The sequence below is a fragment of the Lathamus discolor genome, chromosome 8 (assembly GCF_037157495.1).
Source record: "Lathamus discolor isolate bLatDis1 chromosome 8, bLatDis1.hap1, whole genome shotgun sequence".
Lineage (NCBI taxonomy): Eukaryota > Metazoa > Chordata > Aves > Psittaciformes > Psittacidae > Lathamus > Lathamus discolor.
Window position 1 is genome coordinate 19,327,053 of NC_088891.1, and position 15,510 is coordinate 19,342,562.

Here is a 15,510-nt window from a genome sequence, read left to right on the forward strand (position 1 = left end):
GCTGTTGCTATGGCCTCCCATTACTTAGCATGGCTCACCAAAGTTGAAACGGAAGCATCTTATACACATACATTGTATGCTTAAACACAGAGAAGCTGGAAATGCTCAGAGGCCATAAAACTTAGAGTAGCCTTTTCTTCATTTGTCTTTCTGGATTGTCTTTTCTTCAGCTGGAGAAATAATGAATTTAAAAAAGAAGCCTTACCTTGCTTGGTTTGATCTGTAAAAACATACAGAACATTTATACCTTTTCTTTGTTAATATTCTGAGTATCACGGTATTACCAGCTACATAAATTTTTCTGTACTGGTAATTAATTTTACTGCCTACTTAAATCAGTTTCTATCTGCACTTCACATGATATGAAAACAATATGAAATCATTATTTATTGATCAAAGGCAGGTTAATTTTCCCCTCTTCCATCTAATTTTTAACCTACATGGATAACACCTATACAAAATTCAGGAGCATGCTTCACAGGCATGTTTTAAAAGCCTGCCTTGCAGCAGGATTCTCTTTTCCTGTCCTGGCTTTCTAAAGGTATTTATTTCACCTTCCTCAGTAATGCTGAAAATTATTTTCATTAGGCACCTACTTTTACTTCTCATAGAAGATTATTCCTCTGTGTAGGTGTGTTTAACAGGGACAGATGGAACTGTATTGGTAGTTTCTATTTTCAGGTGAGAAATAGATGATTTAAATCAGCATCTATAATTTTATCGGCTATTCTAAAATCAAGACTAATTCTATTTAAATATCAACACTGTAATTTACCCAAAGTGTCAAATACGAACTTGGGAGGTTAACTTGTAATTTTGACAGCAGTTCAAAGTTTCTGTGGTGATTCAGTTAATTCACTGCAATAATGGGGTTTGATATATGGGATTCCTAATTCCTAAGAGGAACATTCATTTTACATTTGAAAACACAAAACCTTCCCACTTTATATATAGAACAAATTCCACTGTAATAATGCATCATGCTTTTGTATTTCCCAACTGAATCTCTTGTCAGAAAAAGTCCTCGCGTTTTCAGAGACTCAAATAATGCATTTGAAAAGGTGGTGTAAGCAAATGGATGTCAAATTAAATTTTCACAACAAGAAAAAGGGTTCTTTTAATTGATAACATGAGCTTGCCAACTACGGTTTGTCTGAATACATTCTAATCACGGCATGCTGAGAACTCCGATTCAGTTCCACCGGGTTTGTTTAATTCAGAATTGGAAGTGTCAGCACAGAAGTCGTCCCCAGGTGGTTCGCAGTGTTAAATGGCAGATTAAAGACAGCACAACTAATTTCTTTGCTTTAATCTTATTAAGGGAACAACAGCTGTCAACTGTCACCATTTCTGCACAAGGCCTCTGAGACAAGCGCAGTGCTGCTAATGTCAAGCCAGAACTTTATTTAACCACCACTTAAACTCTCTGCGGTGAAAAACTCAAGACCTTTCTTACCGTTTCTTTTCCTGTTGAAAGCTCTTCATTCCAAAAGTTTTATCTCAAGAGATATTCAAATCAGCTGAACTGGTAAAGTATGAGCCTCATGTAAAGCAGCTGTTTATTGATTACTGGTGTTGCTCTAAACTTCGTATCACACCCACAAATCAGCTTTAGAGCTATGTTAGACAGCATGTATACTCAAACCACACAGTAAGTCTGCCCTCTGATGTAAGGCTTTCCTCTAGAGTAAATCCAATTATAAAAGCACTCATTATGGTACACAAACTTTGATCCAAAAAATAAATCTGTCTTTAAACTACACAAAAACATGCATCTGCTTGTTATATTTATTTTAGATGAGTCCAAAGAAACAGGAAGATTCATTCTAGTCAACGTTTTCAAGCTAGATCTCAACAGTTTATATATATGTGATTTTGTTTTATGCTAGCAGATCTTCACTTCCCTCAGTTTGCCTGACAGAAACAAGCCGACCAACTGTAATTTTTATTCAAAATACCAGGGCAAGAACAGTATCCAAATACCCAGAACTAACCCACCCCAGTGCATGAGACTATGTGGAGGAGAGCTTGCAACTTTTGCTTTATAAAAATCAAGGCATCACTGACTGCCCAGCTCCTGGCCTATCAATTGTTTCATTGCGAGATCTGGTTCTCAATCCAAGTGTTTCATAACACTTCACACAGCTCCTTTCAACAATAAAACTTGTTCCTATATTGCACAGGAGAGCAACACTGCTTTATTCTTAAGCTCCGAGAGCTTGAAATCCAGCTCTGAGACAGGCAGCAAGAGTGTGTGTGTGTGTATATATATATGGAAATAGACAGATGCTGCAGGTTTCACATGCTGAACTTGCACCCTATTCATTCTCTTTATAGTATCGTTATGCCCTTGTAGCAACTGTTAGTTTCCAATGAGCGTTTCTCTAGAGGGAATAATAACCTTACAAGAAATGAAGAAAGACTGTTTTGCACTTAATGTAAAAAAACTTGTGAAAGATCCTACAGAATCAGACTCACAGACTGGTTTGGGTTGGAAGTGACCTTAGAGCTCATCCAGTTCTAACCCCTGCCACGGGCAGGGACCCCTTCCACTGGAGCAGCTTGCTCTAAGCCTTGTCCAACCTGGCCTTGAGCACTGCCAGGGATGGGGCAGCCACAGCTTCTTTGGGCACCCTGTGCCAGCGCCTCAGCACCCTCACAGGGAAGAGCTTCTGCCTAAGAGCTCATCTCAGTCTCCCCTCGGGCAGGTTCAAGCCATTCCCCTTGGCCTGTCCCTACAGGCCCTTGTCCCAAGCCCCTCTCCAGGTTTCCTGCAGCCCCTTTAGGCACTGGAGCTGCTCTCAGGTCTCCCTTCAGGAGCCTTCTCTTCTCCAGGCTGCCCCAGCCCAGCTCTCTCAGCCTGGCTCCAGAGCAGAGCTGCTCCAGCCCTTGCAGCATCTCCATGGCCTCCTCTGGACCCACTCCAACAGCTCCACATCCCTCTTGTGCTGTTGTCCCAGAGCTGGATCGGGGCTGCAGGCGGGGGTCTGCTCAGAGAGCAATAGAGGGCGAGAATCTCCTCCCTCAAGCTGCTGGCCACACCAGCTGTAGAACTGAATGAATTGTAACAGCACAGCTTAACAAATGTATGCTCATAAAACCATGTAAAAATTATTAAGAACAAGCTATAAAATCAGTTCCCAGCTCAAAACAGTTTTTACTGAAAGAAGTAATTTGTATCAATCCCATCCATAATATTACGTGAGCACTGTTTTCTGCTTTTTATATGTGTAATTATGGTTCAAGCTTTTTTACCCCATTAATATTTGCTTTAAGTCAATGATGCAAGAAATTGTATGAGTAGAAAAGACACATTATAATAAACCCAACTTTAATCATGTCTTAACTTGTAACAAAAGTCCTCCTTTGTTCCCTACACAATTCCTACTAATTTCTATTTAAAAATGCTGCTAACCCAAGGAACTCAAAGTATTTCACAAATGTTAATTAAACAAACCCTACAAACCTCATTTGTTAGCAGATTTGTTACAATTCTCAACGCCAGTAACATGTTATGGCACAAAAGGGCTGAGTGAGTTGCCCATAGCAAATATGCAAAGCAATGCAGGGGATGAGACTGATTTTCTGGTCTAGATTTTAAGTCGTTCTGCTCTGCAGCTCTTACTTGGTTTTCAGTAGAAGCATAAGAAAAATACCATAAGACTCTGAAAGCTCTTGGGATTCTGCTGAGTACGTCTTATTTTGTGGAGAACTGAACAAGCTCAGGGAAATTACAAATGCTACCTTAAGAAATAACGTGGCTGGGCACTAATTTGTATGTTAATGCCAATAATAAAATTTACTGTAATCCCCTGCTTTCTCTTTTCCTTTCTCAGTGATTTATTTGAAGGAGAGAAAAATTGCCCTAACACCAAATGTATCATCTGACTCATAAATGTCACATCTTTTTCACGACATTTGCTGTCCTGCTGGTCTAGCTACCAATCTGGAGGGTAGTCCAAAACAACAGGCATATTGTTAAATCTTCTGATAATAAAGCTTTATCTTGTAGACATGGGATTAAAGTTCTGAGCTGCACCATACTGCCAGGATTTTGGAGAAAGAGAGATGGAGGTAATAGCCTATGTAATCTCCTCACCTACTTGTAAATAGCTTATCCTCATCACAAAACAACGGATGAATTCCCAATATAAGACGAGCACAAACTCATACACTGCAAAAGCACACAAACAATCTTCAGTACAGCAGTGTCCTTCAGCAAAGCAAGGAAAATTAAGAAGATGTCTTACTTCAACTTCTTTCCACATGGCTTTGCTCTATCTTTAAACAGAGAAAACTGCTATTTCTCTAGATTAAAAGTTTAAGAAGTCAGGATGTAAATTATATTTGCACAAAAGACAGAAAAACAATTTCAAACTAATTTCCAAACTTAAATTGAGAAATGTGCTACATTTCCTCATTTAAAGAACAAAATATATTCTATGATTATCCTTTGGCTTTGAAACTCTCTCAAACATTCTGTATTTAAAGCAACACATTTGAAGACCTTCTTAAATACTTTCAGCAAGACCATACTAATACACATTAACACTGTTCATCTAAACCAGCCACGTCCCTGCCTGTTTCAAACTGCTCATATGAAGTCCCACCCTCTGGAACTGCAGCTTGCCCTCGACAGCTGAGTTGCAGACTCTGCACAGATTATGTTCTCTATCAGAAAGGTGACCCCAGAAATTACAATACAGAAGGGCCTGCATCGTTTGCAGCAACACCAAGTTCACTGTGACACTTCCAGCAGACTCTGAGTTAGACTCAAGCAGTTAAGAGTCTTACAGAAAAACCTGCAAGAGCAGTTAGCTTTAGAAAGCAAAATCCTGCGTCGAATTCCTGATGTAAACCTTCCAAACTCCAGTACTTTCGGCTGCCTACAAACTGCAGACTACAATTGCTGTAATGTTGAATGAACGCTCTATTTCAGGAATGGAGCTAAACTCTTCACTACATTTTTTACCATACAAAACTGTCAGAACAGTCTGAATTAATCTCTTTCCTGCCTTGAAATTTCTTTTGGAAACAGAAAGAGTTGAAAACTTGCACTAATAAAACAAGGTCTACAGAAATTTTCAAGGGTTTCAAAATTCTTTTTATAATTCAGTCATGAATAGGCTCAGGAATCTGAGAAACCAGTTATACTGGTCTGAAATAGGTACCGGATAGGCAGTAAGTGTCGTACAGAGAAGCACCTCCGATAAATCTCCTCATGTTTCTTCTGTTACACAAATGTAGCTGACATGGGGCTTTATTTACCAGCATACAAGTTCCTTTGAGAACTAATACATCTTCATACCCCCTAACAAGTTTCAAACACTATGTTTTCAGTGACATAAATGCAATATTACTAAACCTCCTCAATGAATACTGCCAAAGTGAGACTATTCCTAAAATGAGAGAACAAAATCTGAAGAGGTATAAAAGATGTAGACTGTTAAGAATGTAAAGCTAATTTTAAGCTATCCATGTGGCCTTAAGTTTTAGAGCAGCCCTTTCCCTTGAGAAGTTGATCCCACATTGATGAGGGTAACTCAGAATTAAGAGTCTCTGCAAATTAAGGAGGCCAAAGGCTGCTGCTGAGCTGCTCCCCACAGGACCAGCTCAGGACTGCTCACCAGTGGAGCGGGTCGCATTTGCAGCAAGTGCGTTCTGCATGACTCAGCAGGAAAGTAGTTTCATTCTCTTTGAAGAGCGAAGTCAAGATACTAAAAGCAATGCTTTTGTATGCCTTGATGCTCTTTTCTAGCACTTCACACCTGCCCCATAACATATTAATGGACAGTTTTAATACGAACCCCCACACTGTAGTGCTTAAATTCCAATTATTATATTAAAATATACCTACACAAAAATTATGACAATGGCACACAAGATATCCTGGGCTTGGTTCCTCTTGTACTAAAACCATGCCTAGGTCTGCTCTGAGAGCACACATATGTTTTTGAATGGATAAAAACTTCAATTAGAGATTAGGGAAAAAAGCATGCTTTTGAGTTATCAGTTTTTACAGGCATTCACTTTAGTCACCACCTTTTTTTTAGGGATTAGACATTTAAATCCTTCTATTCTGATGTGCTATAAAGAGGAATTCCTGTAATCCACAAGAATTTTGACTTACCTGTTTGTAGAAGCCCTTTCAGGCAGGAGCATCTTATAACCGCTTCACTTTAAAAGCATTCAGACTCCAGTGAATTACAACCCTTCAAAAAATTCCCCCACTTCCCACTAGACGTCTTTACGGACTAACTTCAAAAGATACATACCTCTTCTGTTTAATACAGCTTTGCCTCTTTTCTCATTTTGTACAATGAGGGATGTTCCTGCTCAAATATAGCTAGAAACGAAAGCAAAAAGCTAGAAACATTGAGTGGAAATGTCTTTGACCTTCCATGGCAGCATAGAATATGGCGTGACTTTCTTCTTTGAAGTTTAACACTGGATTATGAGGAGAAGCAGTGAAGCAGCAGATGTGAAACACACATTCAGGTGATTCTAAGTGGCAAATGAAGGACCCATCATACTTACTTAAAAGGAATCCGGGAAACTGCATTCAAATTGGTGGGAGAAGTCACTGCTTGAAGAACACTTTCAAGGGCAGTCAGTCCTCCCGCAGCTCGAAACGCTATTTGGTCTGCTGTGTTCTAGAGAAACACACACACAGAAGAGAAGCAACATCAGTTAAACAAATTCCTACATGGAAGATACGCCATGTAGACAGCTGTCCTTAGTTTCGTCAATGTGGCAATTTCTCAATACCTGGATTTATCATGTTGAACACCCATGAAAAGGAGCATTTCACCGCAAGTGCACAGGGAACAGCATTGTTTAGAGTAGGAGTTGAAATTCTCAGCTGCTATTTTATTCAAAGATTATGCACACATATCCAGTACTCTACAGCTGAGACAGTTGAATACCGTATTTTCTGTAATGACATACCTTTATAGAGACTTCAATTAAGTTAATGCTGATCTGTTGCTGGTATCTTTGTAGCTATACTTTATAGCTTTGGATATCATTTAAAGACTATAGACAATCCCTAGCTGGGTACTTCCTCTTTTTATCGAACTCTTTAAGGAGACAGCCTCCAGGCTTGTTCACTGATTTGTTCACTGTATGCATAGAACAGCTTGGGCAGATCCCTTTAAAACACAAGTACCGTCTTTTGGTTGATGACACCTGGTTAACACACTTCACAAGAACGTGGACCTCGCAAGTCAAGTCTCTGATCTGGAAGAGAGCCTGACAGCGTCACCCGTCAGATCACAGATACCTTGTTTTATCCTTAATCTTGGGAAGGCAGAAACGTGGCCTGACAGATGCTGGTGAGGATAGAAGCTGTTCTGTCTTCTCGAAGTAATTGCTCAGAGTTTAAGAATCAGGTTAAAAATCTAGATGTGATTTTTGGTAGTGCTTCAGGGACAGGAAACTACAGAGGTAAACCCTGAAGATGGCACATCAATGACTGCTGTAGTTTCTCTCTTTGGCAGCTCCCAGCTTACTGCCCTCCCAGGTCCTCTGTCTAATCCACTGTTTGCAGCTTATTAAAAATGTAGCAGAATGAATATTTTTAGCTTTGAGGTATGACACATCTCGTTTGTTTTGCTTTTGTTATGCTGTGCTGTTGGTTATAAATGGAACGATTCAGTACCAACTAGTTTTGCATGTGTTCCAGCTTTCTAAGTTAGTCTTTCTTCATTTTAGGTGCCCTCTCTGAACTTCCACTTAGCAGAATTTTACACTTAAATACCATCCTTGAATTTACAGTTTGCAAATTACTGAGTTTTGGCTGGAGCAGGTCCCGTAGTTTAGAACTTACTCATGTTTTCCTTCCTTGCAAAACAGGTTTTATCTCCTACAGTCTAAAATAAAGCAAGCAAGAGCATTTTATTTTCTACTTCTAAGTTGCTCATTTTGTCTAATTTTATTGGCAGTTTGTATTTAATCAGCTTGATTTTGTCAATGGTGAAGGTACTCTAGTTAATAAGAAATAACTTCTTTCTCCCCTTCCCTCCCCCCTGAGTTCTGCAGGCACTTGGCAAGTGGGAAAAAATACAATCATTATTAGTCTGTAAAGAATGTATTATATTACAACAGGTTGTGTAACAGAAAAAACTCCTAGTGACTCTGGCAGTAAAATCTTTCTTTGAACAACTGGAAACAAAATTGAGCAAAATATGGTTTATTTAGAAGGGAATTAGACATTAATACATGAATACAACAGTATATATCTTACTTTTAAATCATGCAACTTTCTCTCCATGACATTTCTTTCAAGCAAACATCTATATACTACTTAAGTTTCACACTGCAGTGTGCCCGGGGTAACTGCAGTAAGCACTGACCCTCCAATGCTTTCCATCGACCTGCTGATGGACCCGTAAGGAAAAGACAGCCAAGCAGCAAAGGAACAGTCCTGCCACAAATCAGATCATATTAGCGGAGCACCTTGGCTCAAGGCCACAGTTCTCCAACGTTCTCCTCTCCTCCCCTGCTCCACCAGGGCTGCAGAGCACAAGCCCGGGGCCTTTCCAACGTATCGATTTTCACTTCAGCTTTAAACTTCACAAGTAGAAAGACAGATTTTGTTATTTCACGGCTGCATTTTCCTTGGCAATCAAGAGACACGCATAATAACCAGTGCAGACAAATGTGCATGAGGATTTGTGTGTGACTGGCATGCTGGCACTGCAGCACACCAACAGGAAAGACATTTATGTGACGCTGCTGATTTATTTGCTACAGCATATTTGTTAGCGCTACTCCAATGTTGAATGTGCCAAGCACTTCCCACTTCTCACTTTCCCTATTTCTCACGGGAGATTATGCCACAACCTATTAGCACTTGTGGCGAAGAAGTCTTGCCTGTCATTTAGACCAAATATGCCCTTTCTCTATTTCATCCCATTACTCTGAGTTATATCCCATTTTATTGCACTCGTTTTGTTTCTCCCTTCAGTAATTACTTCATCCTTGAAATCACACACTGCTACACTTTCCTACTTGGCTTGTTTCTCAACTCTGTAAACTCATTAATGCTAAACGCATCCTTTTATTTTTTTCATGGAAACTCTTCCTATCTGTGATTTTTTTCCAGAACTCCTCTTTTCTGCATAAATACCCAATAATGAAGCGTCCAGAAAGGAACTTCCCCCCCAGATCAGTCACCAGAGCCACACTGAAAGAAGCTGTAATGTTTCCCTATTTCTGAGAGGAAATCTTCACGTATCTATTTAAAAAGAATATTAACATTATGAAGCTGTTTGATTTCCTGCATGCTTTCATTCCACTTGAATCTGGAGTATTGCTCCTTTTACAGATAGACTCTCTTCACAGTGCCTGTTTCAATCCTGTCTAATACTTTGCTAAAATACAAGTATACTTTGCAAAGTACATATTTAAATTGTAATGAACTTCCTTTACTACTACAGTTTCCTATGAAGCAGAAGCGAGTTTGTAATTTCTCCCAGTTTTACAGGATTTAGTCTTATGTCCTACTATTCTCCTCTCTAGACTACTCATAAAAATTAATCAGCATTTTGATGTATAGCCATCAGGGAAATAAATCGCTAACTATGTGCACAGAAGAGAGAGGGGAAAAACCTTCAGTAAAAGGAAGGAACAAACCAGCAGCAAAATTGGGGAAGATGCATGAGTACAGTATTTGTTCACTGTGCTTACAAAGGAATATAAAACTGCCACATAGGGATTATGAGTACACTACTTCCGGCATGATATTTAATATATTTATCTCCAAGAATTCTTTTAAGATGGAGAACTCTTAATAGCTTTTAACCTGCTTTGTTGAAAGGCAATGCTGATTACCATAGTAACTGCTGGTACGTGGTGCTTGTGAATGCCCGTGGTAACCAGGCAAGCATCCTGCTATCGGAAATCCCAGGTTCAGGCACAGCACCTTGAGTTTGGCCTTGGGTCAGCAGAGGTCATGGGAACTGAAGGGAAAACGTGCCCTAGCCACAAAGGGCCTGAAGAGTCACTTGAATATTGCATTACTGATGTTCTCAGAGTGAATACTGTGTGACCTGTACCAGAGGAAATGGAGTAAAAAGGAATTGTGCTCATGGAATCCCTCAGCTATCCACACTACAAACCTTCATATTGATGAGCTGTGTATAAGGAATGCTCCATCCCTAGCAGTGTTCAAGGCCAGGCTGGACACAGCCTTGGGCAACATCATCTACTGGAAGGCATCCCTGCCCATGGCAGGGGGGTTGGAGCTAGGTAAGGTTAAGGTCCTTTCCAACCCAAACCAGTCTATGATTCTATGATTAATGAACAGTATTAAACCTCCCCAATGTTGATAAGTATTATTCTATCTCTGAAGTATAACAGCCAAACAATACCAAATTAAAGTATGCCTGAATTAATTCCTATTTGAGACAATTTTCAAAGTTTGATGTATTTGTATATTCACCTAAAGAAATATTTCTTAAAGTATAAACATACAGGAGCAGGCCATCTTACCCAGTTTATCTGCCTTTCCAAAATTAAGCTATATCCTTTAAATACAATACAAACTCACTGAATGTTCTGTAGTGCTAAAGCTTTACATTAGCTGATACATCGTACAACAAAACAGAAATTCAAAAGAGGTACACTGAGGCACGTAAGTTATTCAAAGCCTAAATAATGCCCTTATTTAAATTGGTCCCTATTTGAATCTCTGTCAAAATGAAAGACCCGTTCAGGGAACCACAACTTTTACTCTGGTAGCAGCCAAAACACTGAGCAAATTAGGCACTACATGACGGTGAAAAATGACAGACTCTGCAGGGAGTAAATACTACATCCCTATTTGAAAAGAGCATAAACCAGAATGGCACATTTTGGCTGCTTGAAAGTATCCCCCAGACTTCTAACTTAGTCGCCCAAATTATTTAGCTAGATGTTTATGAAACCCATTTCATCGTTTCACCATAGAAACTGGTCTTTAAGTGGCCGCATATTCAGACTGGGAAGGTTATTTACCAAAGGCGATCAATGTTACAGGATTCATATTTCTTAAACAAAAGACAATATATAAACATCTGGTTTTCACACACTGTGTAAAAATTTGGCTTCTTCATTCGTATTTTCAGAAACTCACAACTACAAATAGTATTTTTAAACTGATTTCAAAGTACAGAAGGATTTCAAGGCACGAAGGAGAGCAGGGACAAATGATCATGTAGGCAAAAATGGTTATTACTGCCACTTCTTAACAGAGAGGAGAAGGCACAAAAGCCTTGGGGATGCCACCTAATGTGTCTTAACCATTAGCAAAACAATAACAGAGGCTTAGTCTTCAGAACAGCTTATGTAGCACTTAAAGCCAGCACATGAAAAGTCTTGTTTATCCCTCTCAGGCCTATCATTGTGAAATACAGTGGTCATATTTGCACAGGAGGAAAGCCAACACAGCTGATGCGATATGAAGCATGTATTTTCAATCTCTGGACCATTATAGACTCGTCATTTAGAGCACATGACAACTAATTTCACCAGAAGAGTGCATGAATCAAGTAACTTTAGCAGAGAGTGTGCGCACACCAATGCACGTGTGGCAAGGGAAACAGAAATAACAATTAAACAAACCATCTAACCATTTTACAGATTAATTATGAATTAAACATTTTAAGAAACTTAAAATCAATCTTTTTAAAATTATTTCTTTCATTATGACAGTCAAGACAGTTCCCTGCACACTGGGGAAGCGTGGCTGACTTATTTACCTACCTGGTACAACACCTTAATGGATTTGAATTCCCCTTTCCTCCTCTCCTACGGCTTGAGTGACAACTGACTAATAGGATTACAGGCTCTGTTCCAATAATACAGCTCAGCTACATGCCAGCAAAAAATGACAGCCTAAACCTGAATTACATGGCCTGGGAATCCATCCAATTATTAACTAAAGTAACTGTTATTACCTAACCTAATCAAAGGAGAAGCAGCTGTTAATCTTTGGTGGCCTGCAGTGTAGCAGCGGTCAGACTGGATGAACTGTCTTTGTACTTGACTCCTCCACAGACAATAATTATGTCCTTTGTGATCAAGAAGGAAGGGCTTCCTAACCTTTCAGACAGAGGCAGCAGATGGGGAGCAACTGTTTGTGTGTTCGCTAACAAGATAGGGTGGATTTTATCAGGGTTTGGCATCTGTGGCACCTGCAGAAGCACCACTTACCCAATGATACACTGTTAGCAAATTTGAAAATTAGCAGACTAAATAGAAAGTTCAAAATAATGTTTTAATCCCATTATCTGACATTTGGTACAGAAAAAATACACACAGCTAAAAAAAGAAAGAGCGATTTACACATATGCCTCATTATACCTAATGCGGTCAACAAAGAAATAGGTGACAAGGCCAACTGACCTGCACTGCTACTTTTATGGGTTTCATTTAACTCATTAAAGCAGTTAACATAAACTGTATGCTTCTGAAATAAAACCAAATCAGGACAAAACATCTAGGATTTCTTTATGTAAGTCAGTAGGCAATACAAAGTAACACAGAGGGAAATAAAATGGCCATGAATTAATAACAGCTTTTGGTTTCTGTGTAGAGCATTCCAGGGCAGAAGTGAGACTAAAACCTCTGTCCTGGGCTGCTGGTCCCCATCACACAGGACATTTGGCAAACTGCAAGATTTGTAAACCAGAAGATGCAAGGGCAGAGAAACCCGCCTCACCGTGAGACACAAGAGAAGTACAAGTTACCTTATGCTGGGAAAGTAGTAACATCATGGGATCACAGTGCGGAAGTACCTGACTGGGAAGAAGATTTCTGATGATGCATAGTAACAGCTAATGTTTGGAAGCTGAAACTGGATGAGTTCAGGTAAGAATAAAATTATTTTTTTCATGCCAAGAGTAATTAATGATGAGCATAATATACTTAGGATATAGTCGACTCTCAATCATTTGAAGTTTTTAAATCAAACCTGATTATCTCCTAGAAAAATATGATCCTAGCTAAATCATAATTTATTAATTTGGTGCAAGAGTTATTGGGTGGAATCCAATGTCCTGGACCAAAGTACTCACTTCCATACATTTCTCCTGTTAAAGCATTATTATTGGTTAATAAGTAGAGCAGAATCAGAAATAATGCAGCTTTAACAGCTGAAATGATTTAATGCCAGCTTTACCATCGCTGTTCTCTGTAACTTCAGCACCCCACATTCTGATCATCTGAAATCTTTTTGAACTTAAATACTCCCGCGTAAACCTTCCTTCTAAGACCAGCCTTTTTCTATGTAGATTTAAAAGAGTATTCTCCTGCATTAGCCAAAACAACACTTTCTGCTAGTCCTGCCTACTATATGTCTGAGTAAGAAGCTGACCTGGAGAACCTGTTTGAACAGACCTCAGGAACTAAAACTGTTCAGAAGAAACTATTTCTGAAGGAAACCCAAACCCTTTGAAACATTCTGATTTCTGTTTCTGAAAGAACACGCTGAACTTGTGCAACTCTATTCAACACTTGTTGAACTGCTCACTGATGGAAGAAATAACTAATTAGTAAAATAACAGTTAAAATCCATCTTCAGAATTTTCTTCTTTCCTTTTATCTCATGTTTGAAGATTCTATCTAAAACGCCAGGGGCTAAGAAATGCAGTTCAAAGCTACCTTAGAACAACAAACCAGACAACTGAATCCTGAGCTGGCTCTTCCTTGTTGTTTTTCCCCCTCTCCCCCCTTTGAAATACACAAGTACATCTTCACACACACAGAAACCACAGATACATTTGTGGTGGCAGAAAACCTACACTCTTTGATTAGTCCTCCAGACATATAACTTTATACAATGAAAATCACTGCAGAGTATACCAAAATAATAGTTTCTATTAAAATAGGCACTTTTGTTCCCTGCAATACTTCTCTCTAGTGAAATCAGTATTAACAACAACAGCCCATTGCACCTGAAAATCTCAAATGGTTTTCAAACATGAGTGACTTTGCCCACAACAGAATTTCAAGCACTGAACCTCAATGGGAAGCTAGTTCAGAATTAAAACATGAGCAAGAACTGGCTCAGAAGCATTTGCATACCACTGGGGGGAGGTATGGAGGAGACTCTGAAGCCTTGGAGCTGATTCTGAAGCATTCAAGATGAGGCAGCTCCTCTGGTTTCTGAGTTCACGCTCCGTGCAGACTCATCTCCATGGCTTCATGCAGGAGAGGATGGTTATTACCTAGCACTCGAGATGGCAGGTAGCTAAAGGGGCCTTATCTTGCAGAAGCTGTTTCACTCCCTGCATGACGTTTAGTAGTTGCACACTCCCATGAAAGTACTAAAGCTTCTAAGTACTAAAGACTCTAAGCCATGTCTTACATTTAATAGAAAGGAAGACAAATATGTAAGTACAACAAAAAGAAAGGGCGAAAAAGAAAGTGGCTCAAATGCAACAATAAAAATGAGGCTTATTTTTTAATTAAATGGAAAATAAAAGAGAAGAGGTATTTACTATTGTACTCTCTGAAAGTACATTACTGACAAGCAACTTCAAATTATCCCAGGCCTAGGGACAATACCACTCCCAAGAAATTGATTCTTAAGCCTGCCCTGCAAATACTAAATACCCTGTGCTCCTAAATTTTGGTTCTGTCTATGCACACCATACACTTTATTCATTCTTCTGTTTCCAAACTTCTGCCCGTATTTCAAGGTAAGCCATACTGGATAGGGATCCTTACTGGATCACTGTATTATTGAATAAGATGAACCAATTGACAGGATTAAGCTCTGCAGAGTCTTTTCAGTTCAACAGTAAAATCACAGAGAGACAACACTTCCTGTGACGAGGACAAGACCCTCACAGTCCTGTTTGTGATGTTTCAAGAGTCAGTGAAAGCTGTAAAGAAAAGACAGGTAAAGGTAAACTACTGAATTCCATGTTACCTGTTTAGCTGCTTTCACTCATCCTAAGCAGTTGAACAGCAAACAGACAATACTGCTTGGAAAAATAAGAATTGTCCTTGTAGATATTGCAAAAGACAGCACTGAGCACTGCAGCATTTGTGCTTATTAAAGAGACATGTTTGTTCTATTTATAAATACCAGGGCATCTAGTAAGGAGGAAAGCAAGGATAAAGGTTTTCATCTCTAACACTGGGAACAACTGCTCCTAGCTCCTCCATAGATGGTGGCTCCACTAGCTAAGGCCATCTAGACTTCTTCTGAATAATCTCATGAACAGAAGTTCCCAAACATGTATATAAAAAGCACAATTATATGATCTTGTCCTGTTCTCTCTCAGTAGTTTGTTTGACAAGAAATTGTCCAGTGAGTAGGAACGTTAGTTACAGATCTCTTCCAAAACTGAATCTTACACCCCTGTGGCTGTCATTTCACTACTGAAAGCAGCACTGATTTCAGCTAAACCTCAACTATAAAAACCAGTGCAAGAAAGCAAACCTAAAGCTATTAAAATTATGTGGGAGGAGACACAAGAGGGAGCGATGGTTGTTTAAAGACTGAAATGCAGTCAAGAG

At 39.3% G+C, this 15,510-nt stretch overlaps 1 protein-coding gene across 4 annotated transcripts in view; it reads right to left on the minus strand.

The window, feature by feature from the left end:
• Positions 1-15,510, minus strand: part of SCAPER (S-phase cyclin A associated protein in the ER) — a 149,383-nt gene that overhangs the window by 47,453 nt on the left and 86,420 nt on the right. For all 4 annotated transcript variants that reach the window (XR_010614523.1, XM_065688122.1, XM_065688119.1 and 1 more), the window contains exon 24: positions 6,538-6,653. Coding sequence is in view for 3 of the 4 variants with exons in the window: in XM_065688122.1 (XP_065544194.1) it covers positions 6,538-6,653 (116 nt within the window). In the remaining variant the exon portion in view is untranslated. The remainder of the gene's footprint in view (positions 1-6,537; positions 6,654-15,510) is intronic.